Source organism: Amblyomma maculatum, chromosome 4 (genome assembly GCF_055883805.1).
Source record: "Amblyomma maculatum isolate TAMU_Amacu chromosome 4, ASM5588380v1, whole genome shotgun sequence".
Lineage (NCBI taxonomy): Eukaryota > Metazoa > Arthropoda > Arachnida > Ixodida > Ixodidae > Amblyomma > Amblyomma maculatum.
Window position 1 is genome coordinate 19,526,198 of NC_139347.1, and position 20,533 is coordinate 19,546,730.

Here is a 20,533-nt window from a genome sequence, read left to right on the forward strand (position 1 = left end):
TCAGTGATAAGTATACCAATATATTTAAAATCCGTAACCTTTTTTATTTTCGTTCTCCTGCTATAACGCAGCTGCTGGGCATCCACTGAAGCAATGTATGGTCACGCTGGAACGCTTCAGCTAGTAGAAGTACAATTTTCCTGATCAGCTGCTCGTATCTACTTGGTTTCATGTAAGTTTTTATAATTTAAAGTGCAGGTATTGAGTGGCGGAATTTTGTCCAGTGACTAGCTGACTGCTGACAAATGTAGTTGATGGCCTCTGGTATGCCTGTTAATTCGGTTGCCGTGGATGATGTTTCATGTATAAGCCCGACGGGTTGGCTGTCGGAGCTTTCAAGCACTTTAAAGACCTCTATGAAAAGGTATTCGTCACTAAGCCATCGACAAAAACCTGTATTGATTCACAATGTGTAGACGAGCTCTATGATAGTACCAATTGCTTAAGTCGAGCTGTTGCAATGCGCGACTTTGAAAGTGTCCATTTGGTGCCTACGTACTTTTTGAAGGTTTGATGTCTCAAATGCCACCGTAGTAGTTTCTGTTGGACATAAATGCGGGCTGGGCACGCGCGAGTCTCAAGAAATGTGCCCTGTGTCTAAGCCTTACATGGAATACCCAAGAATGTTAAGCCCGAAAGAACTCGCGCATTGGATCCTAGATAACTGGTCACCAGCGCCTGGCACAGGTGAAGTAGCAATCGCTCCGGAGGATCCCAGGATTTACTAGCATTAAAACTTAGAACGCAGATAGAGAAACTGTGTTTGGAAGTTCTTTGACGCGGGACTTAACACTCCTCTCTGGGGGACACCAAGTGTGACAGGATTATCTATCTGTCTTGTGTCCTTTGTCATTCAGCATGTAGTCTGCCCTGCCCCCTACAAAAAAAAATTACAATCCATTGATGCAAACGTCCGCCAATTCCACATTTCTCGAGGGCGCCTAATATAGCATCGTATGGTGTACATTAACAAATGCTTCCTTAATGTCCAGTGCTCAGCCTGGGGCGGCGTTTCTCATATTTAGCCGTCGATACCAGATTAGTTACACTGCCTATAGCAGAGCGGCCTTTGTGACATCCTGTCGCAGTGGAGAGCCGCCGTGTGCACGATCGCTCGGTGCCCCGAGTAGTGCTACGGACGAAGAAGACGAAGAAGCAGCTGCTGGCGTGTTAGAACCGCTAGGCCCGTTTCGCGGCAGCTCAAGCTCAACCACGAAAGTGAATGTCCCTAGAACTGCAGTGCGAAGAGTAGAGCTATAAACTAAAACTGATGTTTTCTTCCGCATAATCCACAAGACATTTAGAATTCCTTAAAAGATTTACAGGACAAGGAAAGGTTGCAAGCCACCATGTGTCCCAGCACTATTCAAATATCATGTAAGGCTGATTACCATACGCAATTAGTATTTCAAATGTATTTTAACGCTATATATTGTAACAATATTTTTCGAGGGTACGTTGCGAGGTAACACAGATATTCCACGAACCTGTTTTTCTGTTTTCTGCCTTTATTATAATGTTTCACGAGTGCGCCGACGCCGTTCCTGAACGTATCCTGCATGAGCAGCGGGGCCGGAAACGGCCGCAGCTGCGCGTATGTTACTGTGGAAATGGAGCAATGACGTTTTTGGTTGCTTCCTTTTAGTGCCCGCAATGAAAAAAGAAAGTGATAAAAGTTAACTTTCATGGAAAGGAACTCATACAGTGCTAGAATAGGTATCCTTCTTTCCACTTCACATAATTGAGGCTTTGTCGAACTGCGCACGACCCCGTGGGCTGGTTTCCGTTGCTCATGTGCTAGAATAAGCTACATAGTCGTCGGCAACTTTTATAGAATGCTACCGGCGTAAAACAACTATAGCTAACCAGAAGATTGCGTAGGACAGAGGTGGCACAACCTTTCGTCGTATTGTCCGTGAGTTAAAACATCAGGCACGCTGCGATAATCAGCAGCAATACTTTGCGTACCTTATTCATTTGCATGTACTACGTGTCCCTTTCACCGACGGAATAGCAGGTGAAATGGTATTGCGTCAACGGCATTTATATGGATGGGATTCGTTCACACTCAAGAAAGCGTGATCGGCATGCGGCTGGGCATTGGGTAGAACCACGAGCAACAAAGGTTAAAGTTCGTGGTGGTGGCAGCATTTTTGTTTAAAACAGCTTTTATATTAGGCTTTTTAAAAAGTCCCCGGCCATGGTGACGAGGGTGGTTTTCTGGGTGGATAGGCGGGCGACTAATGGGCTGCGTGGCATTGTATGATGTTGATGCATATATTCTCGTATATGTGTGAACAGTGTGGATGTGGAAGTGTATACCGATGTAAGTAAAAGTTTGCTGGTGCATGAAGAAGGGGAATTGCATTAGTGAAGGATGTGCGCTTCACGGATGGATCCAATTGAATGCCGTGGGAGTAAATCAGCTAACTCCAATTTCTGGTTTGTGTAGTACTCTAAGACTGTGTGTTTGTTAGCCCCGACTTCGTGGACCGTTGCCGGGATCGTTTATGAGATGCCCGGCCCCAGTTATACAGCGGTGCAAGCAAGTTGAGAGGCCGGAATATTGCCGTCAATGCCCTTATATGATACGACATCGACTGTGCTCGTTACATCGACGGCCGACTGAGAAGGGGAGGGGAGGGCTGTATTGTGAAATTCCCGTAGAGCGAGTTTGCGAGTTTGTGAAGGTTTAGTGCGCGGGGGCGAGGGGCAGTGTGCCTAAATGTTTGATGACATCGACGACTCCGCGGATTTCTATGGCAAGTGTGGTAAGTGGGCAAGTACACAGCCCGAGTGAGTTGTGTGAATGTCTGTAAGGAGACAAGGGTGTGGAGGATGACAGCAGATGTGGAGCCAGTGGTTTCATGAGGAGGAGGTCTTGTGTAGGCTACTCTTGCGGTGTGTAAGCATGGTTTCTGGTGGTATGCATAGTGTTGATGGCGGCCTGTGTGTGCATGTGTGGTGACGTGTTGCGTGGGATGGAAGTGAGACGGAGTTTATTGGCGTAGAACGGAGACTACGATACGCCCGAGAAGGAAATGGATGCTCAGCAGATGTGGGAGATTGTCCACTTGCCATCCTGCGAGTTGGACAGGTTGGTGATTTATCTTTCGCGGTGGAGGTGAATAGCTCTTGGAGTGTTAAAGTCTTAGTGTTTCTTTGTATAAGGTGTTGAGGACTCGGTTAAGTTTAATTGCTTGCCTCTCAGGGGCCAGTGACAGAGCCAGTGCGGGAACTTGTTCAGGGCCAGTGGTTGCAGGCCTGTGCCTCGCAGAATACCGTGCAAAGGAAGTGCTTGATTGAGGGATAAATGCGTATAGCATGCATATTAGTAAATATGAAAGTTTTGCAGATAAGCGGCATTCTCCGGAAGCAACAGAAGTGCACGGGAGGGATGCGCTATTAGATCAGGGCGAAACCACTTTCAGATTCCAGATTACTCTCCAGTTGTTAGTGGACGGCGTTTACGAGATCAATGAGGCACAAGTTGCTGATGACATCTGTATTCAGGCTTAATTAGCTTCGATTCATTTGATCTTCAATAGAAATGACCAGAGAGGGAGATAAAGGCTCCTAAAGGCGTTAGCCAGATTCCGCAGATAAGGGCTTAACACAATACGAATTCGTGCATCCAGCGACTTGCATGGGCTGGCCATAGTTCTGTTCTGGTCTTGTGGGCTGCCTTGGTTCTATACAGGTGCGAGTCGAAATTCATTTAAGAGGGAGTTGAAGGAGTATTCGCAGAATGGAAGTGAAGGAATTCTGCCCCACTTCATAACTTCATAAGCAGACAGCCGACAGAGGACGACAGCAGTTTCCTCCAATGCTAGGCTTCTTCCAAGCAAAGAAGTAAGAGAGTGCGAAACACGCGTTTCAGTGATGCTCGCATAGTGAAATTTTTAAAGTGAAGCATTTTATTAAGTGCCTTAGAGGTAGAAAAAAAAGTGAATCGGCTGATAACGACCTACAAGAATATTTTTTCATTTTTTATTTCAAGCGAACTCATAAGAATGATAAATAATAGGTCCTACTGCCATTATTCAAGCGTACAGCCACTTAACCATAAACGTAGCCGAAGTATGAAGGCATAAAAATATGGGAAAACCTTAAGATCCGCCTTTAAGGCTACATGACACGATAGCGTAGGGTATCAGCCAACATATAAAGCCCCACTTTAACCAATCCGTATGAACGTGCCTGCGCGGGTAACGTGAATGAAAAGGTTCTGGCAGGCCAATTCTTATTCACTCTCCCGTTTGAAAAGAGCGCCCCTACCTGGCTGCTCCTGCCAAGCGTAATGTCAGGCAATCCTTCCTACATTCAGTTAGTGCGGGGCCATGTCATATGCCAGCACCATGCTCGCTATTTTTCGCTCACAACGCGAGCGTCGGCCGCTGACGCCTGATTTTCGATGAACAGGGCCTTGAACGCTATCGTGTTAAAATGTCAGTACTGCCGTACACTTTTTCTGAAAAAAGAAATTGGGTGCGAAGTTTTCATTACGCTGGAAAAAAAATAGGACCTGTAGTTGGAAACGCAGTAAATTTTTTCATGAGAAACTTGCAGAATTCTCGTTACGCTACAAGATCCCTGATGTTGCGTTTTGCAGTTCATAACCATCAGATTTGATCTACGGCCGTGATGAACCGTATTTGAGACAATATTTTTCTACAACGTTCTTTTTTTTGTTGTTGTTGCGATGTTATAGTTGGTAGCAGCGATGCAGCGCTAGCTGCCAGCCGCGAAGACAAAGAATGATTCACGCGTTTCAAATCAAATTAGCTGAGAGAAAACGATGGACTCAGATAACAGTCAATTCAAGAAGCATAACAAAAGAAAGCTGACAGCGGTAACGTAGTACTTCCAAAGGTAAAACTGCAGGAAAAAGGGAAAGAGTGGGTGGAAGGAAATGGCTCATTTTATATATATCTGACATATGTCGTGCGTCATACGCCATATCTTCTTTTTACCATTTCTTCACAGTGCATGTTTTCTTCGGAAATGCAAATATTGTTTCCTAGGAAACGAAACCGTGTTTTACAGAAATGACAAGCTTCTGAACAGCACCAGGGAAATAATTCCTCTGCACAATGCGCCTGCCTTTAAATAGCAATGATAATCAAAATATGAATAATTAAATTGAGTGTATTATTCGTTAAGCACTGAAGTTCGGTGTAGGTGGTCCAGAGGTATGTGGGAACAGCTATAGCTTTTGCTCCCTTAGTACCAAAACCTTAAAATATGATGCTGCTCGCAGCTGCACATCTGTAAAGAAAGTGCGCAGTTTATAAAACATGAATCTAGGACAACGTGAAGCTTCCTGTTCCCGAGCCGGGTTTCCTCTCATAGCATTAATGGGAGCAAATGACAGGGAAATAATGGTTGCGCATATTAGGAAATACTATGTTATTAAAAAAAAAGGAACGAAACGGTACGCACCTGTTTGTCAAGCACGTAGGCCGGGATTCATGATCGTCTTTGTTTCCTGGCTTTTAACTAACGTCACTCTGTTAAGATGAGGATGGGAGGGACTGTACACAGCGGTAACTCCCTGCAGAGCTGTGAGTGATGCATCGGTGTATATCATGCACCCTGGAGGCAAATGCGCGGTTAATATCGGCGGCGAGGCAGTGGAGCGATTGTTTGTGAGTTGACAGTACTACCTAGGAGGAAGAGTGTGTAAGCGATAGAGCTGAAGCGACATTTTCCGTGCTCTGCTTGTCTCACGCTGATCGATGAGTTCAGCTAATGTATTAAGTTGAGCCTACTCTTGCAGAACGGGTATGGGGGTAAGACGAGGGAGATAGGTTATGGCGCGCATAGCTTCGCGATTGATAGCTTCAAGGGAGTCCCATTGACGACGGTTGAGGCGCTGAAATTGTGCCTGGTACACTATACGCGGCTGAAGGATGGAGCGCACGAACCGACCAGCAGTATCAGAACGCGCTCAGCCTGAGCGCATAGCTACGCGACGAATCAGACCAAGTGTAGCATGAGCAGATTTACGGGTAGCGTTTAGCCAAGGTGTTCCAGTCCCAGATGCATGAAGGAGAAGACCTAGCACACGAAGACTTTCTACTTGACGAATTTGAGAATACCACGCCGAAGCCCTTAGACTCTTTGATCTTGATAATACCTGTACAAAAAGTAGAATCGTGAGGTGGGTTTCGGCGTGAAGTAAGTAAAAACCGCATTAGTCGTTCATCAGCTTAATATACAGTGCCAAATGCGAGCCAACCGTACCAAGGAAAAAGGAGCAATAAATGTAAACACAAATGCAGGCTAACGGCTGTCTCGAACGTCACGGTTAAACTCGACTCCAGCTGAACCAGAATGTAAATCTTGCTAACTCGAGAGTACGGAAAATTGACGCTACCGAATAAACGAAAAAACACACAAACATATCATTGCTCGCCCCCTAAACTTCATTACATCGGTCAACCTTTTTTCGCGCCTTTAATACCCAATTGCCTCCTCAAAACAATCATTTACGCCCTGAGCAATAAACAAAGTTGTAAAAAAAAACACACACACACTTTCCTATCATGAAATATGCCATCCATCACAAACTGTGCAAAACGTGCATGGAAAAGTTTTACACCAGCGGCTGATGTAGATTACACCTGCTGCATCTAGTGCAGAGAGACTTTATTTCTTTACAGGCTTAAGCCGATAAGTCCAGTTCAGATGGCTGCCACCAGCGGGGACCTCTCAACAGCATCGAGCACTGGTAAAATGCTGACTCTTCGCCCTTTCGAGGGCATCCTTATCAGCGACCTGTTCGACGAGTCCCGCCTTCGCTCCGCACTGCGTTACGAGCCTCGTGACGACGACGTGTTCGTCGTTGGATTCCCCAAAACAGGCACCACGTGGATACACTTCGCGGTGCGCTGCCTGCTGAACCGCGGCAGGGAGAAGCCCCTGCAGAGTGCGGCAGCCTGCCTGCCCTTCGTGTCTTTCCTAGAAATGGCCGGCGCAGAGCAGATCATGTCGCTACCGAGGCCCGGCGCGGTCATCAAGACCCACCTGCCATTCGAGAGTGTGCATTTCTCAGAGAAAGCCAGGTACGCGACTCGTTCGCTTGCACTAACAAAGCTGTCGGCTTTTGTGACGATCTGGCCACAATGATGCTAAAATATAGAATATCATTGGTCGCCTTTTTCCTTTGTAAGGCTACTCGATACGCTCTTACGTCCGCGCACCTGAGAAAAAAGAACACAATACAAATGTCATCCACCACGTGCTTAGAAAAATATTCGTCACATTTAAAAGACACTCGCTAGGACTCAATTCACTTTTTGTTCTCAGCAAAAGTGTGCGACTTTTTCGGCAGGGGTCGGCGTTTACACAGCGCAAAATAATCTCATTTTCCGAGAAAACTGTCACTAAAAATTCAATATTGTTCCAGTCACACGAATAAAACATGCCATAAGGACCGCTGCAGACTTCGTGATGAACGCTTACAAGCGAACGGGAAACTGACCTAGCCTCAAAAACTCATGCCTTAAAAATAGTCGTTGCATCGAAGAAGTTTGGAAAAACTGGTGAGGATGCATGCCGACGCCTGTACACCATTTTTTTACCTTTCCTGGCTCACGTACATGCATAGCCTCTGCTTTCAGCGAGTAAATTCTCTATCATAAGAGTGCGGTGATTTGTCATAGAGGCTGACTTCTGCCTTCAGTGCCTGTTAGGTCGGCCTACACTCTTCAGCAAACAATCCGGAAAAAAAATTAAAAGAAAAAAAAGTCAGGGTCCGAAGTAAAAAAAAAAAAAACTGAACCATAATAAAGCTGACATTTCGGCCAGTTAGTTTGGAATTAGTTGCCCGAAACTGCGCGAAGTGATAAAAAGAGAAAAATGCAAAGAAGTGCCCGAGGACAAAGCATAATTCCTGTCACGGATAGCCTATATTCCGCGGATAAAGAATAAAAAGAAACTCAGTCGGAAAGCAAGAAATTTGACCTTTTGTGCGTTGTACTTTCCTTTGGGGGAAAATTAACGGGTAGAATGTATTTGCCTGCTTTTGCGTCAACACAACGAAATGTTAGTGTGAAGGGTGCCTCAAAAGATTACAGGCCAAAACGTTTTCATTCCAGCCGCGTAGTAGAAACTTTAAAATCAACCCTAATATCAAGATGTTTCTCGAGGGGGAGGAGAAGTATCACACTCACCCCTAAAAACCGTGGCAGCTTCGCAGGCGTACAACCGGTACAAAAAGCTTAACGTTGGCTGTAACTGCCGGGTAACCGGTACTGTGTAAACCTGTGTACTGTGTACCAGGTTTACACAGTACTGTGTAGAGGCACGGCCGAAACTTGGCAGTCGCCCGCACAATGGAATAACTCCGCAATGGCAAGACATTCCTTTCTGGAGGCCGAGTAATTCGCGTCTGTGTTTTAAAGGGAACGACTGGTTTAGGCTATGGCGTGTTGACGCTTTTCTCTCGTTTGAAAAAGGACAGCCCACATTACTCGAGCCCGAGAGGATTTGAATATCTGAGCTGCCTCGAAACCGGCAAGAACAGGTAGTGACTCATTTGTGCTGACGGACGGTCAGAAAACACATAAGCTTGAGGAGCTTCCAATGTGAAAGGAACGTCTCTCTTCGTTAAACGCGTTAACGGTTCGGTGATGCGCGAAGAGTTTTTGGCGCAACACCGATAACAAGCGCATACTCCAAAGAATTGGCGGTGTTTTCCCAGATCTTTAGGAAGTGGAAAGTTAACGATGGCCGATATTTCCTTGGTATCAGAAATAACGCCGACCTGGATCCTAATGTGGCCCAGGAATTTCAGTTCTGTGTGAGCAAAATGAATCTTTTCCGCTTTCAGTGTCAGCCCAGATGTACTAACAACGCTTAAGACAGTGTCAAGAGATAGACATGACATGTCTGCGCATTCAAATCTGCAAGCAAGCATCCATAAACCTCTGAAATGGTGCCGGACCGGATCATAGACTGAAGGGCCTGACGTTAGTGCTTGACATTGCAGAGGCGACCAAGAGCGTCATCGATTCGTGGTAGCGGATAAACGTCCTGTTATGTTGTGTCGACTGGCACTGCCCACGAACCGCGAGACGATTGAGTGACGTCGTTTTGAGCATGCCTAGCACTTGTCGTCGAATGGCGACTCTTTCGTGGCTCTCAATTCAATCTTCTAGATCTTCGCTAGGAAAACCACAAAGCGTAGGAGGCTCCCGTGGTTCGTGCAGCGTTACTGGAGTGGCTACTGGAACATCCTGCATGATTGGTGTGTTTGGTAGGCTTTAAGCGTTGTCCGGCAGGAGACAGAACTCAGGATTGAGGCCCAGGAGCCGACGACTGGCACGGTGAACTGGCGTGATGTCCGCTGAAGCGGCAAAAGCGATTTCTGCACTCACGGTTGTCCGTAGGCGTTCGGTGCATGGTCCGCATCCCGCACCTAGCTCCACCAGTTGTCGTGACGTCAGGAGCGCCTTGGTGTAAAGGGCGTTGACACCGGTCTGTAGAAATCCACTAGGCTAGGGTAGCAACTCAAGCGACGGAGCACTCGAACTGAGAGCGAAGCTCGGGCGAGAGCGAGCGACATCGTTTTTGGTCCCAGGCTGCTTGTTGACACATATGCCCTCTGAAAATGACACTCACATATACACGCGAATTCAAAGAATAAGACTGTACTAGCGCCACTCAAATAATTTTAGTGTTTTTGAGAGGATCAATCTTCCCGCTATACCACCAAAATAAAAATATTTTGTCATTTTAAAATATTTCATGAGCAGGTGTATGTGCCTGCTCGGAAATAACGTGAAAAAAATCTACGACGTCGTTTTTTTCTTTTCAGCAAGCACACGAGTGAAGAAGGGTAGATGCTTGGGCTTGTTCGTACATGATTCAAACATGAGTGAAGTCTTCGTGCGAATAAAAAAAGAAAACAATAATAGCGAACCCCTCCTGTCCTGTGCGCATCTCTCGCTTGTCCTCAAAAAGAAAATTATTCGGTAAAAGACTTGAAATTTGATACATTCCCATCTAAAATTTTCACAGTAGAATGCGCTTTGTTCAGAAAAGCCGCCAGTGAGTATGATTATGAATTTTGGATTGGGGGTAATGAAGACATACTCCGGGTGACGCAGAAAAGAGATTGCGATGTTTATGGACACTGGAGATCACTACGGTAGGTAAGGCACTGTAAAACGGCTCTATGCATTCTCTCATTCACCATTTGGTTAATTCTCCTGTTAAAGTAGCGATGGGCAAACTTCAACTTACTAATTGAAGGAATGAATAGATATATGCCTACCTCCAGGTTGATTTCTACTGTTTGTTACGAGGGCGCACTGTTTTAGATATTTTCGCTGAAATGCTGTGAAAATTTTAAGGAACTAAAGATCTTAATTGCACTCTGAATAAGCTGCTCATACGACGCAGGTTAATTCCTTAATGAAAACACTGCTATCTGGTTCAAACTTCTAAAACTTCTCGATCCCATTTCGTAAGTTACACAAGAAATACTAAGAAACAAAGCCACTCTGTACCCCTACTTTTATTGGTACAAAACAGCTATTCTATATGCAACAGCAATATGAACCGAATATAACCACGTTCTCTAACTTGCCGCTAATGTCGTCTCATAGAATTTCTTTGTATGCTGTGGGAATAAAATCACTACAAGGTCAACCAGTGAGATTGCAACTCGAGGTTTTCCACTCAATTGCAAAAGTGAAGCTATAGAGCCCCCGCAGTTTCTGCGCAGTCTGTCACCTTAGAACTTTTCTTATACAGGTACATCTACGTGCTGAGGAACCCGTACGACACCTGCGTGTCATACTACCACCAGATAAAACAGACGGTACCAGGATGCAGTGACACCAGCTTCGAAGAGTTCTTCGAGCATTTTATCAACGGTCACGTTCACCCCAACGACTACTTCGACCACCTGGCGTCCTGGTTCGCGCAGAGGTCTAAGCCCAACTTCCTCTGCGTAGCGTACGAGGATGTGAAGAAAGATCCGCGCTCTGGAATCCTGAGGATTGCGGCATTTCTGAACAAGGACCTCGAAAAAGAGTTACAGGAGGACCCTACAGCACTCGACTCGGTTATACTGGTAGGAGGGAACGAGGTATTTTGTACTTGAAAGAAAAGAAAAAAAGATTATACGAATATCGACAACCATTATTCTGCACCGACAGTCGAAGTTGCGGTCTTGATGGGGAAAGTTGCCCTTCTTCGAACGATACGGTGCTGTTGCTCGAGCTCCATGTTCCCTAACAGCATGGTGAGAACCCGAATAAAGGTGCGATTGAGAGAATGGAGAGACCTTGAAACATCTTTAAAATCGTAACCTCTGGCTGGCAGGACTTGATGCCACGTGGCTAGCGAAAATTTATTGCAGTGTAGTTGTCTACAGCAACCGATAATAGGAAGAGCAGCTAAAGTTTATTGACCCCTCCCCCCCCCCCCCCCCTCCTTCTCATTTTTGTTCAAGGAGTACGCCAAATGTGTTTTCTTGCGTGCTTTTTTCTTCCAAACGCTGTGCTAGAAATTGTTTGCAAGGATAATTTTGTGCCATCGCCTGCGGTGACTACACGTTACACAATCAAGTTTCTTATTGACGCCCTTCTGTGTATTCAGCTTCAACAATCGAGCGATGGCTGTGACATGCAAGGAGCGTTTTGGTCACGTGAGGTCGTGTTTTCGGTCATTCATAACTTTAATTCATCGCAATGATCAAGCTAGCCTATTTCAAGCTGTAGTGAGAACTAACGATGTGTCAGTGCTTATATTTCATTTGTTTCCACGCCACGCGCGACCTAAATACACCTTAGGCGCCACAGCTTTTATTCGGTTGATGCAAGCTTGAAAACGGGAAATGTTTTTCTTCCGTATGTCCCGAAGTCAGACCGCCGAAATTTAGCAGTCATGCCTCGTTAATATGGACACTTTGGTTTTCCGAGAAAAGACGGTCTATAAAGCAAGTCGTTCGTAATAACACATCGCGAATAAAAATGTTAAGCAAGAACACGTCATGACTGAAACGTTATTTTTTTTTTTCATCACAGTGGCTAGTGAACTGGAAATTATACAATTTCTTGATCTTCAATCACTTCACATCTTCACCTCGCGCACCATTATGATTAAAATAATGAGTGAAACTGAGCGCGTCTAGTCATCTATATGACAGCTTAATGATGTAACGAGGATAAAGGGGTCAATATCTTCAACAGCACCTCATATACATTAAGTCAGCACTCAGCTGAAAGCGGCTAATTTAGCTTTCTGCTTTGCACAAGCAGCAGAGTTTTCTTCATAGCCATTTCTGAAATATAAAATATGGTAACGCGCATTGGTTCACAAAGTTCTCACTGTAAAGCACGGAACTCCACAAGAAAAGGGTCATCACTCAAGTCATTTATTCGTTTTAATTATTTCCTCAACAAGCCTGCAATCAAGGTGCAGAAAATGAAACATGTGGGTGGGACAATTAAACTTTTCCTTTCATCTCTGTTTATAATAGCGCGAAAAAATAGATGGGCCTCAGTGAGATCTGTGCATTGCCCCCTCGTCCACTGCCCGGTCAGCGAGTTTCCACATTAACGGGGCCTAAATATATTGAGAAGATATTGTCTTTAAAGAAATTGTACATAATTTGAGTCATCCCTATTATTAATGGTGCTCATATTAACGAGACGTGGCTTCCTATAGGTATCGCGACATTTTGCTCGTTGCCATAATGCTAAAGCACGTACCGTAGCTGGTACCACTTAATAAAATGGGTCAAATACCATGAGGCATGTCGTCGATGTTGATAGTGCATGAAGCGAGTTGAGAGCGCCGAGTTCGACTCCACACCTTTTCACTGCTGCTATTTGTTTTGTTTTTCGCAATTTAGGCGATCTCCGCCGAAGCGATGAAAAAGGCTTTCGCTGATGCCAGGCCTCGAAACAAGCCGAGTGGCCCTTCAACAGCCGCGGCGCAGAACAAACCGGAGAAACACGCGGGGGCCACGACCAGAGTTCCAGGGAGCAACCTGGTGAGAAAGGCGACTGTCGGCGACTGGAAGAACCACTTCTCGGCAGAGCAAATAGAACGCATGCGTGCAAAGATGGCCTCCAAGACAGCGGACTTTCGAGCAGATCTGGACGCCTTTTGGAAGGACGCTGGTATCCCGTAGGCAGTACGCGTAGGGATTTCGCGTGGTTGGTTTAAATGCACAAGTTCCAGATACAGGTAGCGGTGCGAGAATTCTGTTCGAAACCGGACGGAACCTACAAATAAACCTACATTCAGTAGTCTTGCCATTTCTGTGCGTGTTTTTGTAAAGATGGGCGTAACTCTGCCCGAAACTCCAGAACCCGTAAGAATTGAAGTTTGTGCATGCACAACGACGACAGTGGCGCAGTGCAAGTATATATATTAAAACCTCAGTCGCGCTGTAGTCGCATTCTCATAAATATTATGTTTCAAGTTCATGGCCAACCATTTTGCACTTTGGGTTTCATGCACTTCGGTGTTATCAAAGACCAGCCTGTGGACCGATCGCCCAATGTCAAAAACAAAAGAAGAAAGATACCCACATACGGTTATCTCCAGCCGTACGCAGCAGGCGTCAGATTAAACGCTTAGGGCTTAGATGACAGAGAAAGAGTCTGCGTGATAGTTTTCTTTTTCTTCGTGTGCAATTTCTTCCTCCAGCCAGCAAGACCTATATATATATATATATATATATATATATATATATATATATATATATATATATATATATATATATATATATATATATATATATTCTTTCTCGTGTGACACGCACGACACTGCAACTAACAACCTGTGCCGCTCTTTGAAAGTGGCGCGAAGTTCGTCCATATGAGGCGGCAATGATTCAGAATACAGCGGAATGTTATTAAATGATGTCATCCTTTCCTTAGAAGCATTACTTTCTTTTTGAAATAATTGTTTAAAGCAGACAGTGAGTTTTTTCTTTTCTTTTTCTACGGCGTAGGGTAAGTATAGCGCACGCGTCTGATGTGCACCTGAATTGCACTTTGCCACCGTAGTAGTTTTCTATTACATATTATATTGCCGCTTATACGGAATTGCGCTCCTCCGTGATAAAGATGTGGACCATGTTAGCAATGTGTTGCTTTGCCAGTGGCTGGTTGGTTGGTTTGTGGGGTTTAACGTCCCAAAGCGACTCAGGCTATGAGAGACGCCGTAGTGGAGGACTCCGGAAATTTCGACCACCTGGGATTCTTTAACGTGCACTAACATCGCACAGCACACGGGCGCCTTGCTTTTCGCCTCCATTGAAAAGCAGCCGCCGAGGCCGGGATTCGATCCCGCGTACTTAGGAACAGTAGTCCAGTGGGTTTGAGGACTGTGCCCTGTAGCAAGTACCGTTTTTCTCTTTGGAATATACTCCCGGAATTCCCTAAGCGAACACCAGGCAAACATCAGAAATGTGTCTCTACGATCAAGAGATACTTCATGAAATATACATCTGGCCCCATGTATATTGTCGGGGATTCTGTGGACCCAGTGCCTACTGCGCTATTCGGCGGTACTTTTCAATAGGGACTATTTAGCTTTCCTCTGAGATTACACGCGGCGAAAAAATAACCAGCCTCTCTTAAACTAACCGGTACTTGATGAACGGTAAATCAATCGCAAACTATAAGCTTCAAAGCAGTGGGAAAACAGTGCAAATGTAGCCATCGCACCGTACTGTATTGGATGTATGGTAATTCTTATTTGCAGCCATTTCGGCGGGTTCGAGAGTGCGTGTTATGAACATAAACATGGAAAGTGTAAGTTTCTTCGTGCTGTCAGCTCACTCGGGGACGTATGTAGATTGAATGACGCACTCAGTATTTAGATTTTAGATAGATTAACTAAAACACACCGGTATACAATCGCCGCTGTGGGCCCGTAGGTGAAAAACATTCTTGCTTAAAGCATCATATCTTAGCTCCAATAGCAGCTTAAGGCTCAAAACTCTCTCCAAATCGAAACTTTCAATAGAAAATATTTGCCAGGTTGGCACCACCAGGGATCAACTCCGCGACTTGCTATCAAAGCATCAAGGGCCAAACTTACTAGCCCACACTTTACTTCTATTGCTACTACATTTATGGACAGGCACAAATAATTTTATAAACATCTAAAAGGGCCTAAACATCTTCCTCTGTTTTTTCTTGCGCAACATAAAACGTTCGCATAAGGAAAACTTCTCCTGACAAATGTTTGTTTTCGCCCCGCTCTTGCACACTTTGTGAAGAGTAGGAGGCCATTTTGTCCTGCAAGGGGTAACCAAAATTACAGACGTTCGTGCCGTAGCACTTTCGTAGTCAAAAACAACACCATCGAGGCTTGCCTGTTAAAATTAGTTTGTTTTTTTCTGTGCAGTAATAATGAGGGCGCGTTTCAGCTGATTCTGCCGAAGTTTGGTTTATATATTCAACGTCGCAATATGACTGGGGAGATTATCGATACGCCGTGATTGATGACTCTGAAAATTTCGACTGGCAGTGGTCCTTTAGCGTGCTCTGACATCGCACAGTTCACAGATGCTTTGTTTTCCACCTTCATCGAAAAAAAAAAAGACAAGGGTGGCCGGGCTCGAACCTGCGTCCTTACGAATAGCGCTCTAGCGCCTTAAGCACTCAGCCATTTTCTTTCTTTATTGCCAAATTTATTATCAGATTTTACGCATACACATTTTACACACAAAGAACATTACTCCGCGAACACACAACACTCAGCAATAGCGAAGGGGCAATTTATGGGGATGGTGCAAGGCAGTGGCTTAAACCCAGTGGCAAGATTATTGTGTACAAGAGCTTACGGTGTGTGCAACATATTTGCTTAGTATTATGTAGCAATTGGCAAAATGCGCACGCTGTACATGTATCAAACCTGGTGGTCAGAGTGGGCCAAAAAACGACATTAAAGTAAACCGCGTCCAAGTTAAAAACATTGACATTGAAATTAAACTAATAAACTCACGACTTCCCGGCAAGAGGATCAGTTAAACCTATGGAGTATCCGAAATTCTCAAATACAACAGTTTAAAAAGAAAGGGAAGACATGCTTTTGTGATGATAATGACAAAATTGGCAATAGATTTAGTAGTTGCTTCTATATGATGCCACCATACGCAAGCAACCGAAAAGGGGCTACTAAAACACGAAGCTGAGGTAGGCGTATCCGCAGTTATTTTTTAAAAACGCCGCTTTAAAACGGTATTTGTGTCTCATTTATTAGCCTTTCGTGACTTCTAGAAGCTTTTGCTTTTAAAAAGTTGTTTTTTCCACTCGGGCGAGCTGATTTATTTGTATAGGTGAACTTTTGTTTGTTAAAAGTGTACCTATAATGAGAAGGGTCGCTATCATTAACCGTGACCAGATACGAAAGAAGGGACCGCGCACATAAAGACAACGACGAGAAGGAAACACAACACGTGCAGTGTTGTATTCCTTTCGGGTCATTGTCTCTATGTGCGCAGTGCCCTTTTATTGACCAACTTGCGCCCTCTTAAATGGTGACGAGGGTTGCCGTTTGTGCGCATACGCGGCATGGTGACACCTGTACGCACCTTGTGTGCATGCAGCTCTTCTGTCCCAGCCGACATCCGACCAGCATGTGTTTCAGCTGGTGTCCCAGGACTCGCACCAGGCCCCTGTTGTGGCGCTTCTTGTGGGCGATCCACAGCGAAAGTTTCGAGTGCAGCACGGCGTCTTCCGTATTGGGCTGCAAGTGGCAGTGCAAGCTTGTACCAGAGAGTAATGTGCGAGGGGGAACGAGTGCTTTTGGCGCTTAGACTCGACCTAGTTGCAGCACTATTGTTCCTAAAGTCGGACAGAGCTCAAGAAGCCACCATCAGATACTAGTTTAAGAAGGCCCGTCAGCCAATGGCGGCGACCTTTAGTCATGACTACGTGTGGTAGTGGCTATCATGACATGACATGCTGACTGGAAATTGCAAGGCGGTTTACTGCGATGTCATTAGAATCAATCGATGACGCTGATTGCAGTCCTCTTTCGAAAAGCATTATTCGCAGCGTTCGTGAATGCGTTGACGTACTCTGTTCCACCAAACTGGTAATAAAAGTACCTGGAATTCTGCGAGCCGGAAATGCTCGCGAAAAGGGAAAAACGTCGTAAATGTGTGGATATCTCTTAAATCTGCAGATATCTCACAGTTCAAGGCACATTTGCACATCGCTTCTGCAAAGCTTCGGCCGTCACCACAGGTCCGGGCATATGGTCCGGGCCCCTGAATATGTTATTAATACACGAATGGCGTAGCATTTGAGCCGCCATAAGGGCCTTGCCATATTATGCTACGCTTTATTATATTTTTCTTTATTCACACTGTACCCTGCAACAACAGCATGTCAGATACTATGCTAGAATACACTATTGTGTACTTTCAGCACCCGAAATACATTTCCGCTGGCGAAGCCACACAAAAAAACGGCAGGCTTAAACGCATGCAACTCCGAGGAAATGAGCATGCTACATCTGTTGATACCACTACCAAAAACGTGGGTCGCGAGGCGGCACCACAGTAAAGGTCGCTGACAACACACACACACACACACACACACACACACACACACACACACACACACACACACACACACACACACACACACACACACACACACACACACACACACACACACACACACACACACACACACACACACACACACACACACACACACACACACACACACACACACACACACACACACACACACACACACACACACACACACACACACACACACACACACACACACACACACACACACACACACACACACACACACACACACACACACACACACACACACACACACACACACACACACACACACACACACACACACACACACACACACACACACACACACACACACACACACACACACACACACACACACACACACACACACACACACACACACACACACACACACACACACACACACACACACACACACACACACACACACACACACACACACACACACACACACACACACACACACACACACACACACACACACACACACACACACACACACACACACACACACACACACACACACACACACACACACACACACACACACACACACACACACACACACACACACACACACACACACACACACACACACACACACACACACACACACACACACACACACACACACACACACACACACACACACACACACACACACACACACACACACACACACACACACACACACACACACACACACACACACACACACACACACACACACACACACACACACACACACACACACACACACACACACACACACACACACACACACACACACACACACACACACACACACACACACACACACACACACACACACACACACACACACACACACACACACACACACACACACACACACACACACACACACACACACACACACACACACACACACACACACACACACACACACACACACACACACACACACACACACACACACACACACGCGCGCGCGCGCGCACGCACGCACGCACGCACCCACACACACACACACGCGCACGCACGCACACACGCACGCACACACACACACACACACACACACACGCACGCACGCACGAACGCACGCACACACACACACACACGCACGCGCACGCACGCACGCAGCGCAACCTTAAGCCGCCAACAACACAGTAAAATACTATACAGACATCTTCCGGTGACGACAGGGAGACACGCATTCGAGTAAGTATATTCAAAACGAACAGGATGTCGGAGCAATTATGAACGCAAAAATAAGCGCCAATGGGGGCGATAGTGGCACGTGCTTTGCTGAGTGGTCGCGACGATAACAATGTATGCAAGGATGATGCAAAACTTGCCCGTTAAGATACATGTATCGTTTAGAACAGTTGCCAACACTGTGCCCGGGATCATCGTTATGGTATCATCGTGAACTTATGACTTGGTCTGTCGAAACTTGAGGCTGAGAACTCACATGGCTGCCATGTAATATAAAGTAAAAGTTGCAATGCTGAATCATGGAAGTTAAGGGAACTAACGTACTCGTTATATCCAGAGACCGTAGTCTTGTGCCGTACACATATCTGCGTAGTTCACTGTATACGAGAGGTTCTCTGTAGTTTATGTAGCACAGGAAATTCTATAATATACAATACTGCACTATGCTATGCTGGTATTTAGTGCAGTGTACAGCAGTATTCTAAATGAAATGCTGTGTAGAATATAAAACAGCAACCTTTATGCTGATGTAAATGACTGTAGGGCCTGAATCTCAGTAGTTGAAGTACGAAAACATTGTTCCCTTACTTTGCTGGTGTTATTGCTTCGGTTTAATCGCTAGCTCATGATACTATAGATTCTCGTGGTACTTTTGTAGTTTTACACAGTTTCTTAATTACATTTACCGAAATATAAGTTTTTACCATGTCCATTCAGACGATGATCGACAAAAGCTACCACAACCGCGACCCTAACTCTAATGGTAGGACTATGAATAAACCATGAGCGCCTCTTTTTCAACGCAGTAGAGATGGCGGCAGCGACTATATGAATGCAGTAGTTATATCCGGAGTGAGCGGTGCTATAGCAGAAGTTAGCGTTCCACTCGTAATGTACAGCAGCAGATGGCGAGTTCATAGCAAAGCGCGATGTCATCGCTCAGAAAGGCTGATAGCCGATAATGATATTAAGTTCTACACGAAGCAGTTATTTAACTGTCAAAGCGTCGATATAGCGTAGCAGTCGTAATAGAACAGTCGTGCATCGAGTGTCTGTGAAGCGAACATAACGTAGGGCCAAGTACCAAGGACCACCTTTTGATTTCCTTCAAAATGGGCAGGATCAGTTTGTTATATGTATCTGCATGACTTGGCTACAGGGGAAGGGTGGATCCTTTTTATTGACATCAGATTATATTTGAATGACGTGATTGCCGAATCCCAAAGCTGAATGGCGAAAGCACAGCGCGAAACAAATGAGGACAAAGACACGCGAACGCACGACCTGTATTAGCGTGTTCCTTTGTCCTTGTTTGTTTCGAGATGTTCTTTCGCCATTTAGCCATGAACCAACCAACCCAAGCAAAAGTATTGATTCATTCAAAGCCGAAGAATAGAAAATCGAACGTACTGCCACGCTTTTGAGCAAATGATTGATACAGGACTATAAATTCACCCTTGATCGGTTATACTCAAGAACTGTGGCGGCCAACCAGCAGCCTCATTCCAGCAAACTTTTCTCGGGTCCAACATTCTTTTTCGTTCACATTAACCATCTCGATTTTTCCCAGGAGGAAAAAATAACTAGAGGCCGCTGGATAAAAAATGCTTCGAACTATCCAGTGGCAATGAGATGCACGATGCCATGCAGTAACTGTTGTGTATCTTTTCGCTTATTTAACGATTTCTTATTGTAAATTAATGTGGACCCTCAAATTTTCGATGAGCAAAATAAAATAAATAAAAGCAGAGTGTCGCCAGTCAT

At 45.3% G+C, this 20,533-nt stretch overlaps 2 protein-coding genes across 2 annotated transcripts in view; one reads left to right on the top strand and one right to left on the bottom strand.

Annotated features, from left to right (window-relative positions):
- The window catches only part of LOC146190382 (acid-sensing ion channel 3-like), a 53,850-nt gene that overhangs the window by 21,071 nt on the left and 12,246 nt on the right, over positions 1-20,533 (bottom strand). Inside the window, exon 3 of the mRNA XM_084600158.1 lies at positions 16,574-16,728. Coding sequence (XP_084456284.1) covers positions 16,574-16,728 — 155 coding nt within the window. The remainder of the gene's footprint in view (positions 1-16,573; positions 16,729-20,533) is intronic.
- Positions 6,694-13,264, top strand: LOC146190383 (sulfotransferase 1C2-like). Its single transcript, XM_084599793.1, has 3 exons — positions 6,694-7,067; positions 10,765-11,086; positions 12,872-13,264. Exons 1-3 carry the CDS (start codon positions 6,739-6,741, stop codon positions 13,151-13,153), a joined length of 933 nt encoding a protein of 310 aa, XP_084455919.1. The 5' UTR covers positions 6,694-6,738; the 3' UTR covers positions 13,154-13,264.

What these genes read in the sequence shown, in the direction of transcription:
- LOC146190383 (XM_084599793.1), top strand. Translation starts at nt 6,739, where the DNA reads ATGCTGACTCTTCGCCCTTTCGAGGGCATCCTTATCAGCGACCTGTTC. An exon ending in CATTTCTCAGAGAAAGCCAG is followed by an intron (nt 7,068 to 10,764) that starts GTACGCGACTCG and finishes TTTCTTATACAG; the next exon opens with GTACATCTACGTGCTGAGGA. An exon ending in CACTCGACTCGGTTATACTG is followed by an intron (nt 11,087 to 12,871) that starts GTAGGAGGGAAC and finishes TTCGCAATTTAG; the next exon opens with GCGATCTCCGCCGAAGCGAT.